This window comes from Ogataea haglerorum (genome assembly GCF_019207285.1).
Source record: "Ogataea haglerorum isolate 81-453-3 chromosome Unknown 81-453-3_NODE_24_length_17796_cov_97.746377, whole genome shotgun sequence".
Taxonomy (NCBI): domain Eukaryota; kingdom Fungi; phylum Ascomycota; class Pichiomycetes; order Pichiales; family Pichiaceae; genus Ogataea; species Ogataea haglerorum.
The window spans coordinates 1-17,796 of NW_025065174.1; the positions used below are offsets into that span (position 1 = coordinate 1).

At 42.0% G+C, this 17,796-nt stretch overlaps 10 protein-coding genes across 10 annotated transcripts; 6 read left to right on the forward strand and 4 right to left on the reverse strand.

Moving 5' to 3' along the window:
* Nucleotides 1-878, forward strand: KL911_005371 (uncharacterized protein; the record flags this gene model as incomplete). Its single annotated transcript, XM_043200766.1, has 1 exon — nucleotides 504-878. A coding segment is annotated over one exon (375 nt), but the record flags the coding sequence as incomplete, so codon positions are not given.
* A 225-nt stretch (nucleotides 879-1,103) lies between these two features.
* On the forward strand, nucleotides 1,104-2,183 carry KL911_005372 (uncharacterized protein; the record flags this gene model as incomplete). Its single annotated transcript, XM_043200767.1, has 1 exon — nucleotides 1,104-2,183. The coding sequence occupies one exon, from the start codon at nucleotides 1,104-1,106 to the stop codon at nucleotides 2,181-2,183; it is 1,080 nt and encodes a 359-aa protein (XP_043051871.1).
* Nucleotides 2,184-2,227: 44 nt separating this feature from the next.
* On the reverse strand, nucleotides 2,228-3,460 carry KL911_005373 (uncharacterized protein; the record flags this gene model as incomplete). Its single annotated transcript, XM_043200768.1, has 1 exon — nucleotides 2,228-3,460. One exon carries the CDS (start codon nucleotides 3,458-3,460, stop codon nucleotides 2,228-2,230), a length of 1,233 nt encoding a protein of 410 aa, XP_043051872.1.
* Nucleotides 3,461-4,768: 1,308 nt separating this feature from the next.
* KL911_005374 (uncharacterized protein) lies at nucleotides 4,769-10,405 on the forward strand (the record flags this gene model as incomplete). The annotated part of the gene is made up of 1 exon (XM_043200769.1): nucleotides 4,769-10,405. One exon carries the CDS (start codon nucleotides 4,769-4,771, stop codon nucleotides 10,403-10,405), a length of 5,637 nt encoding a protein of 1,878 aa, XP_043051873.1.
* A 117-nt stretch (nucleotides 10,406-10,522) lies between these two features.
* KL911_005375 (uncharacterized protein) lies at nucleotides 10,523-12,601 on the reverse strand (the record flags this gene model as incomplete). Its single annotated transcript, XM_043200770.1, has 1 exon — nucleotides 10,523-12,601. The coding sequence occupies one exon, from the start codon at nucleotides 12,599-12,601 to the stop codon at nucleotides 10,523-10,525; it is 2,079 nt and encodes a 692-aa protein (XP_043051874.1).
* Nucleotides 12,602-13,242: 641 nt separating this feature from the next.
* On the reverse strand, nucleotides 13,243-14,103 carry KL911_005376 (uncharacterized protein; the record flags this gene model as incomplete). The annotated part of the gene is made up of 1 exon (XM_043200771.1): nucleotides 13,243-14,103. The coding sequence occupies one exon, from the start codon at nucleotides 14,101-14,103 to the stop codon at nucleotides 13,243-13,245; it is 861 nt and encodes a 286-aa protein (XP_043051875.1).
* Nucleotides 14,104-14,670: 567 nt separating this feature from the next.
* Nucleotides 14,671-15,480, reverse strand: KL911_005377 (uncharacterized protein; the record flags this gene model as incomplete). Its single annotated transcript, XM_043200772.1, has 1 exon — nucleotides 14,671-15,480. One exon carries the CDS (start codon nucleotides 15,478-15,480, stop codon nucleotides 14,671-14,673), a length of 810 nt encoding a protein of 269 aa, XP_043051876.1.
* An 80-nt stretch (nucleotides 15,481-15,560) lies between these two features.
* On the forward strand, nucleotides 15,561-15,842 carry KL911_005378 (uncharacterized protein; the record flags this gene model as incomplete). The annotated part of the gene is made up of 1 exon (XM_043200773.1): nucleotides 15,561-15,842. One exon carries the CDS (start codon nucleotides 15,561-15,563, stop codon nucleotides 15,840-15,842), a length of 282 nt encoding a protein of 93 aa, XP_043051877.1.
* An 846-nt stretch (nucleotides 15,843-16,688) lies between these two features.
* Nucleotides 16,689-16,976, forward strand: KL911_005379 (uncharacterized protein; the record flags this gene model as incomplete). The annotated part of the gene is made up of 1 exon (XM_043200774.1): nucleotides 16,689-16,976. The coding sequence occupies one exon, from the start codon at nucleotides 16,689-16,691 to the stop codon at nucleotides 16,974-16,976; it is 288 nt and encodes a 95-aa protein (XP_043051878.1).
* Nucleotides 16,977-17,309: 333 nt separating this feature from the next.
* KL911_005380 (uncharacterized protein) lies at nucleotides 17,310-17,792 on the forward strand (the record flags this gene model as incomplete). The annotated part of the gene is made up of 1 exon (XM_043200776.1): nucleotides 17,310-17,792. One exon carries the CDS (start codon nucleotides 17,310-17,312, stop codon nucleotides 17,790-17,792), a length of 483 nt encoding a protein of 160 aa, XP_043051879.1.
* Nucleotides 17,793-17,796: the final 4 nt, after the last annotated feature.

Below are 17,796 nucleotides of genomic sequence, written 5' to 3' on the forward strand. Positions count from 1 at the left end.
TCGTTGCCTACCAGGTTGGTAGTCACATCATGCAGTAGCAGAAGTGAATTCAATAGCACACCGTACCCCATGATTAAATCAGTAGTAATTACCTTTCGTGATTGAGTACGTAGTAGAGGAATTTACGTGGGCGTAGCATTTTGTTTTTGGCAGATACGGGTAGAAAAATGTTTCACTCTTGCAACCATTTTCCTTGGTTGCCTTTCCACTAGTAAAAGGTTTAAGACGCGACCTGCTAGAATCAAATCTTGAAAGAGGGTATCGTGGTGAAATGGAGAAAAAGGCTAAACGAGCTATCGGAAAACCTAAGAACAGATTTCTGATTACAAGAGGCGTTGTCAATGGAATACTGAAAAGGGAAACCTGCCAGCTAGATTTTAGATCAATTTCTAAAGTAGCATCAATTGTGAGTACTTTGGATTGGCAACTAACAGTAGGTGTGGAGCAAGAGGACTCAGGCATTCGATCGCTATCTTAAATATTTGGAGTCTAAGGAAGATCAGCTATCGACCCAGTTTCTAAGAAATATACTTGCGGCTAGTGGTAACGGAGGCACTCAAATCTTATCAGGATCTGATTTCGAGGTTAGGGGAAAATTGATAAATGATGGGCATGACCCAGAAGTGTATTTGATGGATTTCAAGGTAAAAAATCAAAGCAAGCCGATCATCAAATTCCAAAAGTCACCTTATAGTAGGATGCGATTCAAGAATATGGAGATGAATAGGAAGACAGTGAGAACCAAATTTGGTAGTACGACTCATACAGGACAAAGAAGTCAATCGAAAAAAGACACAACCAGAGGTCCGTCATTGTATACTCGAATGTTTGCTACCCCCTTCACTGACGCACAGATTGAGGATGTGTACGTAAGTTAGTACGTAATGAGCCGGGTAAATAATACTTTAACGTATGCGTTCGTTTGAATTACGTAATGAAGACGAGAAACTTTCTCCTAATCAATAATAAATGAATCTTTTAGCTAATGAATCCCTTGGTCTTGCAAAGTTCGTACCAATACACGACATTCATAAAAATCGTAAAATGATCTTACTTGTTACCCTGCCCAGAATACTTCAAATGAATAATATAAATTGTATAGAATGATCAAGTGGTTTAGGCCGTCAATAGATTTAGTACAAGATTTTCGTCTCTTGAGAGGGCCTCGTAAAGTTGGTTGCCTGTATCATACGCTGAAGGTGAATCAGAAGGACAGTAAACCTGAGCAAAAGCAGTCCAAATCTTTGGTCAACGACTTAATGGACTTGCTGGAAAAGCCCATCCACAAACGGGATATAGATCAACATGTGGAAAACAAGCTGACAATGGTCAAGTCTATTGAAAGTTTTGAAAAAGACCATTACCAACGAATCTTGCGCGAACTGACTTCAGTGTTGCAGCCACTCAAAATATCTAGCAATCAACATCAACCTATATCCGCTTGTCATTCATTACTCTTATCCGAAGTTAAGGCAGTTAACCAGTATATACGGAAGCTGAGAAAACAGTCAGATCTTGTTTTTGTTGCAGATTATTTACTTGCGCATGGACGACTAAACACAACCTTTCTCGCATCTTTGGTATTCAAAATGAACCGAGCCACCCTTAAAAGTTTTATTAGTACAACAATCAATGACTGCAGGTTCACTTCGCTGGACAAATCATTGCTCTGCAAAGCTTACGTGATATTCTGTTATCGCTCAAGGCAATTGCAAATGATGACGTTGTCTGATCACCTTATAAAACAACATCTATCATCGCTTTGGCTACCTTGTATCCGCAGTGAACAATTCACCAATGCCAAGTATCTAAGAAACCTTATGTCAATTCTGATGGAAGCTTTAGACGAGAATGATTTACTTTCCATTGTGAAATCCACCAAAAGCATGCACATGGCATACGTATTATGGGAGTTGAAACCAAACAGATACAGAGATATAAAAGAGGCCTTTATAGGTAGTTCACACCATCCTAGCTCAAACCGCAATTTATCACCACATCAGAAATTGATCCTCTATCTATTATCGAACCCAGGTGTTTATCAGGACCATCAGTTGCAGATCAAACTGAATGAACTATCTCGACGGCATCGACTTTCATACGGTGAATGTCTGTCGGAGAACTCATTTTTAGAATCCCTAAAAAGTATCATTGCATCCCAAAATACTGTATTTTTCGGTTAGCAGTAATACTAAGAATGTGTATTCATCGCTGAGATGGGGTGAAGTCAAAACTCCGGGAACAAGTACCCATACTCATCTGGGGAGCTGTTATTTCCATAATCATACTCTTCTTCGGGATACACTTCGAACTGAGAGCTGTCACCCACTCCATTCGGAATATTAGGTTCATAGGGTGTTTCAATATTCCCACTCAAAAGATTTTCCCACACGACTTCCTGAAACCATGGATGATTTTTGATATCTTCAACTCCGTGGCGAAGATTGCCTAGCCTGAAAGTGACATCCTTCATTATTAAACCTCTTATAAGAGACCTTGCATCTATGTCAATGAATGGGGGAATCTCATACTCACACTTGCTTATTTTCTCATAAATTTTTATGGGAGATGTGTCATAGAAGGGGGTCGTGCCCACTAACATCTCATAGATGAGAATGCCAAAAGACCACCAATCGACTGCTTTGTTGTACGGTTGGACCGCAATTACTTCCGGGGCGATGTAATCAGGTGTACCACACAAAGTATATGTCGTCGTTTCAACTTCTTTGGCAAAACCAAAATCGGTTAGTTTTATGTGTCCTGTTCTTGTCAGTAGTATATTTTCGGGTTTGAGGTCTCGATAGACAATATTTTTAGAATGTAGATATTCGAGAGCGAGCAGGACCTCTGCGGCATAAAATTTGGCCACTTGATTAGGGAAAACTTTTGATTTCCTCAACAATGAAAACAGCTCTCCACCTTCAATGTAGTCCATTACCATAAATATGGATTTTGTATCTTGGAAAGTCCCCCACATTCTTGTGATGAATGGATGTTGCAACACGGACAAAATTCTCCTCTCGTCATTGGTGTGCTCGATTTGCTTTGATTTGACTATTTTCCGCTTGCGGAACACCTTCATAGCATAATATCGTCCATTATGGTTTGACCGAACCAAATGTACACGCCCAAAAAATCCAGTGCCTAAAGTTCGAATAACTTTGAAATCATGTATTGAATACTTTCCTTTAGTCTGCTTATAGGGAAGATTAGTGTCCTTGGTCACATTTCGAGGAATGTCATTCGTTCTGTTGTTAAAGGGGTCTTTGGCCATTTGAGAATGACTTGAAAGACAGCTGGGAGTTAGATTGGAAGTAGAGCTAATTAAAGGTGCTTGTTGGAACTCGCATTGCTCTTGGATTGTTAGGGACGACGAAAGACTATGCGATTGAGATGATGATGGATGTTCAGCGTAAGGTATTATTTGATGTACTTTGTTACCTTGATCAGAAGAGCTCATGATTTCATCGAAAATTGCTCACAGATTATAGTAATAGCTTTCATTCTGAAGCTTACGATATGCTAGTAAAATGAAATAAAGTTAGTTTACTGGCATCAAAAATACTGCGAGTATGATAGTTTTATTATTCGGCTTACATAATACATGCGCTGTAGATCTCCATGAAACGATTTGAATGAAGTTTTGTACAGATCGTATTTCCGTTAGCTGGCTCAAACTGAATAGTTATACCCCCCTCTCAAAAGAAGCAAGCATTGCTTTAGGTGTATTCTGCTGTCAGATGTATCCTACAAAATCTTTTCTTTACTGTGAGTGACGCTAGCTATGAACAGATATGGCTATGTTAAATTGGTACTGGTTCGAACTTTAGATGAAAGGTTGTAATTCTTGATAATTCGTAGTGAATATATTAAGCTACTCAGAGCCTCGGAATTTTGGCTGGAAAACATTGAGCCGTCAGCTCACTCAAGACAATGTACCAGGTGTTTAATCCAGCGTCAGAGGATGCCTCCACCAATATCTTGCAACTCTTGATGAACGCTGAGGACAAATCTTTGTCATGAAAATTGAATTAGCAGGTCCTCTAGTCAACTAAATCTCTGACAATGATTCGGGTAACGATTAGGCTGAATATCGAACATATCCAGGAAGTATACTCAAAGAAAAGTAGACTTTTGGTGACAATTTAATAGTATGATGAGGTTTTAGAGTTGAGCTTTCCGTCATTTCTTGCCAAATTCCCTCGAGTATGGGAACTGTTGAGAAAAAGATGCCTCTTTGGAAATTAACGGTTTCGGGGTTCCTGACATGCTGTGCGGGATGTGATGTCAGCTTTAACAGGGAGTCGATAGGAATAATTTTCCAAAACATCTCGTGTAATTTGATGCTTCTGGTGACCCTACTTATATGATTGTGAGTTTGCGCCTACTTGGCAAAACTTGCAGTCTATACTCCTCAAGTTGTACTGACATGAGGGAAAATGAGTTTCTCATTGGACCAGTGGTCATCCTAAAAAGTTGTCTTGATCCGCAGATAAGTTTGAATTGATCACTGGGTCATTCGTCGGTTGGCTGCTAGAAAAATACCGTTGCGATATGATGACTTGCTATCGTTAGCTCTTTTGGACGACAAAAATTCGCATCAGAATATTCGATTTATTCAAATTGCCTACAATACAAACGAGCATTCCAAACATATTTTTAACACAGCCCTGGAATGCTCAACAAATATTTCAACAAGTTTTCAAAAATTTTAGTTTTAATTTGACGTAGTCGATTTTAAGATTATAAATTCTTCCCATAGAATACAATGAAGCCGGAGATCGAGCAAGAACTGTCTCATGTGTTGCTGACGGAGCTTCTGGCTTACCAGTTTGCCTCGCCTGTCAGATGGATTGAGACTCAGGACGTTTTTTTAAGAGACTTCAACACGGAACGCGTTGTTGAGATTGGGCCTTCCCCCACTTTGGCGGGCATGGCTTCGCGTACGATAAAGGCGAAGTACGAGTCCTATGATGCAGCGCTTTCCTTGCAAAGACAAGTTCTGTGCTACTCAAAAGACCAAAAAGAGATTTACTACATTCCAGATCCTGCAGATATTGTGACCGCTCCCGAGGATCCTCTCCCACCGTCAAAGCCATCTGACTCATCTGCAACTCCAGCAAACGCCTCTTTCCCTGTTGCCAATCAACAAACCACCCCAGAGCCCGCACAGGCAGCAGTCAGCATTCCTGATGAGCCTGTCAAGGCTTCGCTGGTTTTGCAGGCGTTAGTTGCCCATAAATTGAAGAAACCTCTCAGTGACATTTCAATGGGGAAAGCAATAAAGGATCTTGTTGGTGGAAAATCTACCGTTCAGAATGAAATTCTTGGTGATTTAGGTAAGGAGTTTGGAGCTACTCCTGAGAAGCCAGAAGATTCACCATTGCAAGAGCTTGCTGAGCAGTTTCAAGAGACATTTCAGGGCTCCTTGGGAAGACAGTCTTCCTCTCTTGTCGCAAGATTAATGAGTTCCAAAATGCCTGGTGGTTTTTCGGTAGGTGTGGCCAGAAAGTATCTTCAAACTAGGTGGGGACTTGGCCCTGGGAGACAGGATTCTGTTCTATTGTATGCTCTTACAAACGAGCCGAGCCAAAGGTTAGGTTCAGAAGCTGATGCTAAATTATTTCTGGATTCTGCCTCCAATTCTTATGCCTCTCAAAACGGAATCACCTTATCCCAAGCTTCATCTCAAGGCTCTGGTGGCTCTGGTACATCTGCGGTAGTTGACTCCGCTGCTCTTGATGCCGCAATGAAGGAGAATAAAACCCTGGCCCGTCAACAATTAGAAACTCTGGCAAGATACTTGAATTACGATTTGATGAAAGGTGAAAAACTCCTCCTTAAGGAAAAAGAAGCTACCGCTCTTCTTCAAGCTGAGCTTGATTTGTGGGCCGAGGAGCATGGTGAATTCTATGCTTCGGGTATTAAACCTGTTTTTTCATCCTTGAAAGCTAGAACTTATGATTCGTACTGGAACTGGGCCAGACAAGATGCGTTATCCATGTACTTCGATATCATTTTTGGAAAGCTGACGTCTGTTGACAGGGAGACTGTCACTCAATGCATTCAAATTATGAATAGAGCCAATCCAACTCTCATAAGATTCATGCAGTACCACATTGATCATACTCCAACTCATAAAGGTGAGACATATGAACTTGCGAAGAAGCTTGGACAACAACTAATTGACAATTGTCGTGAAGTTCTCAATAAAAGTCCAATTTATAAAGATATATCCTACCCCACCGGACCAAAGACAACTGTGGATAAAAAGGGACGCATCATTTACACTGAAGAAGCGCGACCAGCTGTTAGAAAGCTGGAACAATATGTTCATGAAATGGCACTGGGCGGTGAATTAACAAAGGAGCCTCAGCCGTCCATTAAAGATGACCTTTCAAGGATATATAAAGCTATTTCCAAGCAGGCATCGGCTGAAAGCAAGATTGAATTTCAAAAACTCTATGCTAAACTGCTAGACTTTGTCGATCAGTCATCCGAAATTGAGGTCTCAAAGTCTGCGAAGGCCGTCCTTGGTGACGAAAGTGTTCCTGAATCCGACAGTGACACTGATGAGATTGCTTCGCTAAAGGATTATGCAGAAATTCATAAGCCTGTTTCAAGTACTATTCCACCCGAAACAATTCCCTTTTTGCACATTCAGAAGAAAGACAGATTGGGCTTTTGGAGGTATGATAAACATGCCTCCTCTTTATATTTAGATGGTCTTGAGAAGGGTGCAGTTAATGGCATAACGTTCAAAGGAAAGTATGCTTTGGTCACCGGGGCCGGGGCAGGCTCAATTGGAGCTGAAATTCTTCAAGGATTATTGTCAGGTGGTGCAAAAGTGATTGTCACGACGTCAAGATTTTCCAAAACTGTCACGGAATATTATCAACGCATGTATTCGAGGTACGGGGCTGCGGATTCTACGCTAGTGGTTGTACCTTTTAATCAGGGATCGAAGCAAGATATAAAATCGCTTGTTGATTATATCTACGAAGACGCTAAAAAGGGTGGACTTCAATGGGATCTGGATTATGTGATCCCGTTTGCCGCGATCCCAGAAATGGGAATTGAGATCGATGCCATTGACTCTAAATCTGAATTGGCTCATCGAATCATGCTCACCAATTTGCTGAGACTATTGGGGGAGATATCGTCCAAAAAAAGAGATAGAAATATTCAAACTCGCCCAGCTCAGGTAATTCTCCCTCTATCTCCCAACCATGGCACTTTTGGCTCCGACGGTCTATACTCAGAATCCAAGCTTGGGCTCGAAACTCTCTTCAACAGATGGCATTCGGAGTCGTGGTCATCCTACTTAACCATTTGCGGAACAGTGATTGGCTGGACTAGAGGAACGGGATTAATGTCAGGGAATAATATCATTGCAGAGGGAATCGAGAAGTTGGGCGTCCGCACTTTCTCTCAAAAGGAAATGGCATTTAACATTCTGGGTCTAATGACGCCGGAAGTCATGGAACTTTGTGAAGAAGCTCCAATAATGGCGGACCTCAATGGCGGACTGCAATTTGTCGAGAATCTTAGAGAGTATACAAATAAGCTGAGATCGGATATCAACAGAACCTCGGATGTTCGCAGGGCCGTTAGTATGGAAACTGCTATCGAGTATAAGATTGTAAATGGTTCAGGAGCGGATGATCCATTCAGCAAAGCAGAGATCAAACCAAGGGCTAATATGAAATTTGAATTCCCAAATCTAAAGTCTTACAAGGAGCTCAAAGCACTGGCTCCAGATCTTGAAGGAATGCTTGATTTGGAAAGAGTAATTGTGATAACAGGCTTTGCAGAGGTCGGTCCATGGGGAAGTTCCAGAACTCGATGGGAAATGGAAGCTTACGGTGAATTCTCTCTAGAAGGTTGTGTTGAGATGGCTTGGATTATGGGATATATCAAGTATTTCAATGGCTCCATTAAAGGAAAGCAGTATACTGGCTGGGTTGATGCGAAATCCAATCAGCCTGTGGATGATAAGGATGTCAAAAAGAAATACGAAGAGGACATTCTTAATCATTCTGGTATCAGACTTGTGGAGCCGGAATTATTCCATGGGTATGATCCAAAGAAAAAGAAATTCATTCAAGAGGTTGTTGTTGAGCATGATCTTGAGCCGTTTGAGACTGATCAAGCTACCGCAGAACAATACAAAGCCTGGCACGGGGACCATGTCGAATGCTTCCCTATCGAAGGCGCTGAGGAATACTCGGTCAGAATTTTAAAGGGTGCCAAGCTTTTCATTCCGAAAGCTTTGCGATTTGATAGGCTAGTTGCTGGACAAATCCCAACTGGGTGGGATCCTCGCACTTATGGTATTGATGATGACATCATTTCGCAAGTTGATCCAATAACACTTTATGTTCTAGTCACGGTTGCCGAGACTCTCTTGAGTTCCGGTATCACAGATCCTTATGAGTTTTACAAGTATGTTCACGTGTCTGAGGTCGGAAATTGTTCTGGCTCCGGAATGGGTGGAGTTTCTGCTCTCAAAGGCATGTTCAAAGACAGATTTCTGGACCAACCTGTTCAGAATGACATTCTCCAGGAGTCGTTCATCAATACCATGTCTGCCTGGGTGAACATGCTTTTGCTATCCTCCTCTGGCCCAATAAAAACTCCAGTTGGAGCATGTGCAACGGCACTTGAATCTGTTGATGTGGGAATGGAAACGATTTTATCAGGAAAAGCAAAAATTGTGATTGTGGGTGGTTATGACGATTTCCAGGAAGAAGGATCTTACGAGTTTGCAAATATGAATGCTACTTCCAATGCAGACGAAGAATTTGCTCACGGACGCACGCCTGCTGACATGTCGAGGCCTACCACCACTAGCAGAAGCGGATTTATGGAAGCTCAAGGTTCGGGATTGCAGATTTTAATGACAGCAGAACTCGCTCTTAAAATGGGCGTTCCTATATATGGTATTGTTGCGATGGCATCTACGGCAAGTGACAAAATTGGAAGATCTGTGCCTGCGCCAGGAAAGGGTATCTTGACCACTGCTAGAGAGCATCACGGAGATTCTAAGTTCACATCACCTAAACTGGATATCAAATACAGAGCGAGACAAATCAAAGCGAGAGCTTCGCAGATCAAAACTTGGGTTGAGGAAGAATTGTCATTGCTATCGAAAGAGGCCAGCGTTCTTGCAAAGCAGGATTCCTCCTTTGATGAAGAAGGATTTTTGGCTGAACGGGCTGAGGAAATTCGAAAAGAAGCCAAAAGTCAGATCAAAGAAGCCCAAAGAATGTATGGCAATGACTTCTGGAAGAACGATCCTCGTATTGCACCAATACGAGGCTCATTGGCCACATTCGGTCTAACCATCGATGATTTGGGTGTGTGTTCTTTCCACGGAACATCTACTAAAGCAAACGATAAAAATGAGACTGCGGCTATCGACAAGATGATGAGCCATTTAGGACGTACGGAAGGAAATCCCGTATATGGTGTTTTCCAGAAGTATCTGACGGGACATCCCAAGGGCGCTGCTGGTGCATGGATGCTTAATGGTGCTTTGCAAATTCTTCAAACGGGCATTGTTCCGGGAAACAGAAACGCCGACAATGTTGATAAAGTCCTGGAAAACTATGATTTTGTCCTCTTTCCTTCGAGAACGATAAAGACGGACGGAATAAAAGCAGTTTCTATAACCTCATTCGGTTTTGGACAGAAAGGTGCTCAAGCAATTATTGTCAATTCAGACTATCTATATGCAGCACTGTCTGAAAAAGAGTATCAGGAGTATCGAAAGTTGGTTGAAACAAGATACAAGAAAGCATATCGGTACATGCACAATGCCATGTTGACAAATTCTCTTTTTGTTGCTAAAACAAAGGCCCCTTACACAGACGATCTGGAAGAGTCTGTGTATTTAGATCCTCTAGCTCGTGTTACAGCAACAAAAGGTAATAAGCTTACTTTCAAGGATTCTGAAATCCAGTCCTCTAAATTATCCAACTGTCCATCGATAGAAACAGCTGAGCTACTCAAGAACATGGCCAATGGACTGACTGGGGAAAAAGGTGTTGGAGTTGACGTCGAGTTGTTGTCCACCGTCAATAGTGAAAACGAAACCTTTTTGGAAAGGAACTTCACAGATACCGAGATTCAATACTGTATATCCTCTCCATGCCCGAGGGCGTCTTTTGCTGGAACCTGGTCTGCTAAAGAAGCGGTTTTCAAATCGTTGGGCGTAAAGTCCAAAGGAGCTGGTGCGTCTATGAAAGATATTGAAATTATTCGGGACGACAACGGAGCTCCATCTGTCAGACTCCACGGGGATGCCAACACAGCCGCTTCTAGTCAAGGGGTAAAAGCAATCAAAGTTTCTATCGCTCACGATGATATACAATCGATCGCAGTTGCGATATCGGAGTTCTGATTGAAATTGATATATGAAGATCTGATGTATATACAGACTATATAGTTTTCGTTTGGCCGTGTTTTCGTTTATTATTAAAGCAGATGGACAGACATTGCTAGAATTCATAAAAATTGCCTATGTTTTCCCATTTGTGGGTACGAATTTTTCCATTAACAGATTGAAAGTTTTGACAATAACTCTAGACTCCGTGGCATTAGCCGCTTCCAAATGGTATGTCTTTGGAGCCTCATGGTTTTGCTTCATGACAACTATTTTGAAATAGTGAGGAATGCGAGGATTTTGCTTCACCTTGATGATTTGATTAAAATCGAAACTAGTTGTTTTTGATTCGTACCAAGATCCTTTTGATTCATTGAACGGCAGAATGTATACTTGATGCCCATCTATCACAAGAGATTTGGGATATCTGCCTTTGAAAGACATTTGTTGGCGCCGCCAAATAGTCCATCGATAATACGTACCCGAACCTAAATAGCCTCGATCTTTCATATTTTGAGAGTCTCCCTGATTTGCACCAGATATATGGGGCTCATTTCCATTGAGACCTGTCAATTGAAGCAAAGTTTGAAATTTTTTCTTCCTTCTAGAGACTTGATGAGATGAAATTGGATGCACTGTTTCATTAATTGATTCCATGTCATTACCCACATACGCCTTGTCTGAGGCTTTCATTATCATTGGTTCAATAGCACTCTCCTGCTGACTATGCTTCCCAGAAACAGGCCTTGTATCTGAATTGATATGAGCATCGCATTTTGTCTTTCTGTCGTCAAAGGTGATTCCTGACCCTATGGAAGTAGCATGCAAAACAGAGTTCAAAGGAGCAATTCTCACAGACCCGAGAGTCTCTAGTGACCCGGGTCCTGTATCTGTAGTGTCTTTGAATGCGCTCGAATTGGCAACACCCGGGCCTCTCGAAATATTTCGTGAGTTGTCGTCCTTGGATTTGAAGTCCAAGACGAACTCGTCAGCACAATAAGAGATGAGTAACCTATCTCTCTCCAGAGGCCCCATGTCGTCATCAATCTGCCCGTCGTCGTCAGCTAGATATAGATTCCACAGCTTCGAATCCAGATCGACAGCAAAAGGGCGGCCCTTTTTAAGATTCAATCTCCTAATTTGGGATAGCGAAGTTTGAACAACATCCTCCACCGCAAACGACTCATCTACTTTTATTTGTATGGGGTTTTCAAAACCAATGGCTAGTCGAGGAACGGCGATCAAACAACGGAGTGCCTTATCATTGTGAGGAGCATTCGATGAATCATCTTCGAGTCCAAAATTTTCGTTTAGCAAATCAGTAAGATTGGAGTGCTTCTGCATTAAAGAAGAGCCTGCTTTCTCCTTAGTGAAAAGTATCTCCCGACCTCCTTTCGACTCCGAGCTCGATTTTGTTTCTGGCATCTTTGGTTTGGAATACCTCGAAGGGCTGGAGTTGCTGGTCGCCGCCTGATGCCAAGAATTTTCAGCATACAAAGTTAGGCTTCGCGACCATTTTGGACTCGATCCATCCTCGCCCGAGCTAGACAATTCTGAATCAGACGAGAAATAATCATCAGAGTCCAGCTGACTCTGGAAACCAAAAGCATCCATTTCTTTATCTGATGGCACCGTGTTCTTAAATATAAAGCTTTTTGTGCGAGCAATACTGGAATTTAATGAGACAGGCGCTAAGTCCGGATCATCTTCTTTGGAAACATTTTCTGGGATGAGAGAACTTGTATTTACACTTGATGCTGCGGACAATACAGTGGGATGCACGCCTTCTCCCGCTGGCCTAACATTTCGACCCCCCGGTGAATAAATCTCACGGGAAACACCATTCAGCAAATCTTTATCATTGGCTTCCAGCGCGTGAATCTTCTCACTAGAGATATCGTCTGAGTCTTCGTGCAAATCATCCGAGCTTGCAACGTAGTCGTCATTTTTCGAGTCTTTCCTTCCCTTGTACTGTTCATTTTGAATCTGAGCATCTCTTGTTTGTGGTCCAAGGCTAGCGGACATCGATAATGGCAAGTCTCCAAATGGATCAAGACACTCCGTCGACGGCTTGCGAGCTGAGCTTTCTAAACGAGTAGGCGTCTCGCCATTCAAAAAAATCTCCGCATTAGACTTCACCTCGTTTACTGATGTGCGAACTAGTTCAAACCGAATCGCGCTGAGAAGCGTCTCCCTTTTCTGACAAAAAGCCATGATACCTTGCTAGGTTCATGTGGCGAATATTAATCACGTGATTACCACTTCTAGATGAGCATCAAAAAGTAGTGAAAATGGTAAGTTGAAGCTTTTAGTTATATATAACACTGAGCTCTTCGATCCTGGCTCAAAATTCTGTTGTGCTTGAGAATTGAATTTCGTGGAGACCAAAAACGAAAATTTCGTGTTACCCTCCTTTCAGGTTTTAGATTAACATACCGGTCAAAAAGAAAACATTTTCAAACCTTCTTAGTTATATTCAAATGGCAGGCGCATACACCATACTTGGAAAGGCAATCCCCCCACACCATGTAGGTATTAACTAAGCTATCAATACAGAGCTAACAGCAGCTTGCTATCGCGACTATAGGAACCGTGGTGGCTCTCGTGGTTCCAAAGCCATGGTCACCAAAAGTCAAATTGGAACCAAAAATCGACGCATCCTCGCCTGAAGAGGAGAAGTTCATTAAGGACTACCTGGAAAAGCATTCATAATTGCGATGACATTGCTTTACTAATATTCTGTAACTGACTATAAATGATATACTAGATACAATTATATTGAATCCCGTAGAGAGCAATCTATGGTCGGAATCTGACTCTAGGAACTAATTATTGAGCCTTAATCACAACGTCGTTCAAGTAAAAAGGTCGCTGTCCACTATCTTGGAGCCGGTTTCTTTTCCATGCCGTGCCATTCTCGATTTTTCTTGCCGAAGAACGGCTTTTCTAGCAGCATCAACTTTAAGCGTTGATCTAACAACATTAGGTGAAACGTATTCTTTATTTTCATATATTTTCGGACCACAGAAAGAGCCCTCCAATATGGTTATCAAGGTGAGAACAAATCTCGGACCAATTTCGATCAACTTCATTTGTTCCAAATCTGCTTCCCCTGATTGGGCATCCACCGGCTCGTTAATCTGATAGTTGCGAATCCATATTTTCCCATCCAAGAAAGCAAAAGTCATCAGGTGATCAATAAAAGGCTTTGATTTTCTTGCAGCCGGAGGAACTCCAAATTGGTGAATAAACATTTCTTTAAGAATTCTCAAATGTATATCGCCATCGAAAGATTTATCAAACGATAATATTGGACGCGAGCCCTTTAGACAGTTTCCGGTAAAATTGAGCTCATCCATTGTGTGCAAATTCTGAATATGAAATTTTATACTTGGGCCGTTAGGGGTTTTCGAAAGCCACATATAGAGATCCTGGTGTTTACGACTTTCAAAGTACATGATATTGTTGCAGTTGTGTAGCTCGGCAAGCTCATTCAGTTCGAAGAGATTTTTTTTGGTGTCCAGTTTTGGCTCCTTCCTTGACTGAGGCAACATTGATTGCAGATCATTGATGAAATGTCTGTGCCTTTGGATCACACCACGAGAAGAGATGAGCAAGCACCTTTGACGATTAATTCTGACGCTTGATCTTCTAGACACACTCCCAGGCTTAGTCGTATCCTTGTCACGTTTCAAGGCGCGATAGATTGCTGACATTGTAGGGAATAATTGGGAATAATGTTCAAACCCTATAAGTAAATTTTTTTTTGATGATTACATTGCTGAACTGTACACGACTTATAAGATTATGATTTTATAAGGGACTGCAGTTCTATCTTACCAAATTCAACCACATTCCTTTCGCTAACGCTTATTGTAGATTGTGTCCTGCTCATATATTCCGAGATTAGATCTCGATAGACGCATGCACTAATCAAATCACTGTTTGACTGCCGATGCTATAGATCGACGAACTCACATATTCCGTCGTTACCCTGCTTTGAAGCGGTCTCGCTGGCTCCACTCAAGTCCGTAAGTACTCAAAATGGACGATGACTTTTCATGTCATTCTTCGTGAGCGAATAAGAACAGAAACACTTGGCCCTAGAGCTATGGGTAGCATAACGATGCTCCAACAATGCAATTTACTGAGTTGAATGGACAAAGCGACAAAAAATTGCTATGGTCATCGAGCGTTCACATCATCGTAGAATGACTATGTCATGGTCAAAAAATATGGAAAGTAACAACCTCTTCTTCTACAAATTTGCAGAGCCTACATACTTAAAGACCGATCTTCAACCTTCTCAACTCTTCCAGAGCAATGAACGTTAAGATCGTATGTGGTCCTAATCTAATAAATGCAGGAGTCCATCCTCTAAACATGAATCTCAAACCTTCTCTAGATACAGCGTCCTTGAAAATATCGAAAGAGCTCTGACCGGTACCTGAACTGTTCATAATTCTCGTTTTTAGAACATCTGCTGGTGAGCAGACAGTCGTTGCTACTAATCCAGCAATTAATGATGCAGAAAAGTGAGTTGCTTTAGTTTTCGGGTCCATGCTCAATTTTTCAACGAGCACTTTCTTGGCCACATCGTATGAAACAACTTGCGAAGCAGTCATAAGAATGCCTCGAGCCAAATTCGGACCAAGCCCCCTAAAGAGCGCAGTGACGTTTTCTTCTCTAATTATTTTTTGTAGGCCGTCCAATGCATGCTTGTAATGTCTTCTTTGAGATTCAGGGAGACTATTATCATTTTGCATTCGAATATTAACAACGTCCGCAGGGTTTCCGACGACACCACCGACAGCGCCAGCGATCATAGATGCCGCCAGTAATTGAAAGGTAGATGGCTGACCTCTAGAGTGGCTTGTCATTAATTTTTTCAGCTTCTCATAAACCCCAAACCGTGCCGTTGAATATGTCGCCTGTCTTAGCAGCGACGCAGTTAACCCCGCATATGCTGCAAGAATGCCCTCTCTTCTTATAATCTTAAATGCCAGAGACACCAAGCTATCTCCAGGAACCTTTGCCGTCTGGAGTCGGACTTTTGCCAAATCCAGAGGATGAGTAAAGAGACAGGCAAACATCGACGCCGCTCCTGCATCGTTATCAATCTATTAAATTGTGGTACCTACCTCCATACCAAAATCTAAGATGTTAGCTTTCAATGTGCTTGACAGGAAAAAATGACTCAACTTACGGAAAATTCGCCGAACGCTCTAAAGGCTTGGTTGACTTGTCTGAGTTCATGAATGATGTTTTTCAACCAGTTTGTATCTTCGTTGTAGAAGAGAAAAATTTCACTTCTGCACTGCCATCAAAACTTCCACCTAATTATGAGCAGAAGGAAATACCAGTCTTGATATTGGGAGCTTCACAGCGTTTACCACACACGAACACGCCTATAACCCAACCAAAGCTAGTACTGAAGGGTTGCGGTGCTGGATAGACTCATAATACTAATATAACGCATGCTCAAGACCCCGGAAGCCCTTTATTATTAGTGTAGGCTAAACTGTACTCAGGATGTACCCTAGGGCAACCGTTCCGGAGATTCTGCGTTCACAATTGCCACACTGGGGCCTGTTCGCCTCCTGAATTCCCTCCTATGGCCGACGACAAGTTGCGCATAGTGGGAGATACGTACCAAAGATTACGTAATTCTTTAATTTGATGTTGTCGGGGTTGCATCAAAACCCGCATTGCACTGATTGTTCTCTTATCTCGAATGTAAAATACGATTCTACTTTCTGGCGCGCATGCTGCGAATCACGTGAAGGAGAGAGCTACTGAGAATTGTTACAAAATCTCCCCAGATGGAACCAACTACACCTAACACCAACGATCACTTTATGGGCGGGTAAATATAGGATTTTTCTTTTCGTGGTGAGGCCACTCCTGACACCGAGTCCGATTGAAGGCTGAAGCAACTGCCACCACGAGAGATCTGCGGGATCCCCTCCAAAACTTCTCCCGATAATTTCCATCACGAATAGTATCAGAATTGAGCACAACTAAACAGTCTCTGGTTTCCTGCATCAATGTCAAACTATGAAGAAAAGTGCTCGTATGTATCACAGCCTCGGGAATTACTAACATGCAGAGCCCCTGACCTCTTGTTGATTCTGGATCAGTTACTCAATTCGATCACGGAGTCAGACCTTTCATTGGAAGACGAACTTTATTGGGAATCTCGTGTGCACTCGCTTACGGCTGTAAGTTTGAAACCCCATTTTACTAACCTAAGGCGATCACCCATATCATAAGCCCCACGTCCAGAAACCCTAAGGATGAAATGTTGGTCAAAATTCAGAAGACAGCTAGTTGCTTGATCTACATCTTAATTGAACGTCAAATACGAGCAGCCAAGCTTGAACAGTTGCTACTAGATTACATATCATGCAAGCATCATGATAAGTTCTGCAAATCTTCAATGGGATCTATTACTTCAGAAAAAACTGTTGAATTTGCACGCGACTGCCCGCCATATGCCACTGTAATGAGTAGCCAGCCGCGATACAAAATCGAGAAACGTTCGAAGCGCTTTTCAAAGACAGCTCAAATTGAACTAGAAAACTGGTAAGTACACGGATCTTGAACTAACCGAAGGTATACTGAGAATGAAGACAACCCGTATCTCTCGAAGAGAGATTTACAGCAACTAATTCAAAAAACTGGACTGTGTGCTCCACAAGTTAGGAATTGGGTTTCAAATAGACGAAGGAAGGAGCGAACGGTGACGATTTCAAAGGAGCTCTCTGACCTTCTGAATCGTGATACAGATTGCTCTGCTGATGATGTAGGATAATTAAATTGTTTGTTTCATATTGCATGCTTTTTCTGTAAACGCACGAGTAGAGTTGCGAAACCTCTGCTTAGTTCAAAAATTTCCTCCCCAGCCAGTGATTTCGCCAGGATGACATTGGATGGACTAAATTTATCGTTTCTGACAAATCTCCCTCAAATTCCAACCACTTCTCCCTCATTAGAGCGCTTGTTGTCCGAATATGAAGCAATGACTAATGGGAACGAGAGGTCAACCAAGATCGCAAGGAAAAAATCCATGAAGCACAGAGCTCAGAACAATAAGAAGCGTTTAAATGGCTTCATGGCTTTTCGGGCATTTTATTCTCGTAACATTGCAAACTACAACTCCCAAAAGTCTCTTTCTCAAGTTCTTGCTAATGCCTGGAATAGAGAGAAACATCAACAAATCTGGTCGTTGTATGCCATTCAGTATAATAATTCAAAGAGCAAGGAACGATTCTCTGTATGGTTAGAAATGAAGCTCAACAAGAAACTGAGAGAACACAACTCAGATGACCCCAATACTTGGCGGGAAATCAATTTCATGTCCGATATTGTCGTTGAAGATGTATTTCAGGCATGTTCTTCATAATACT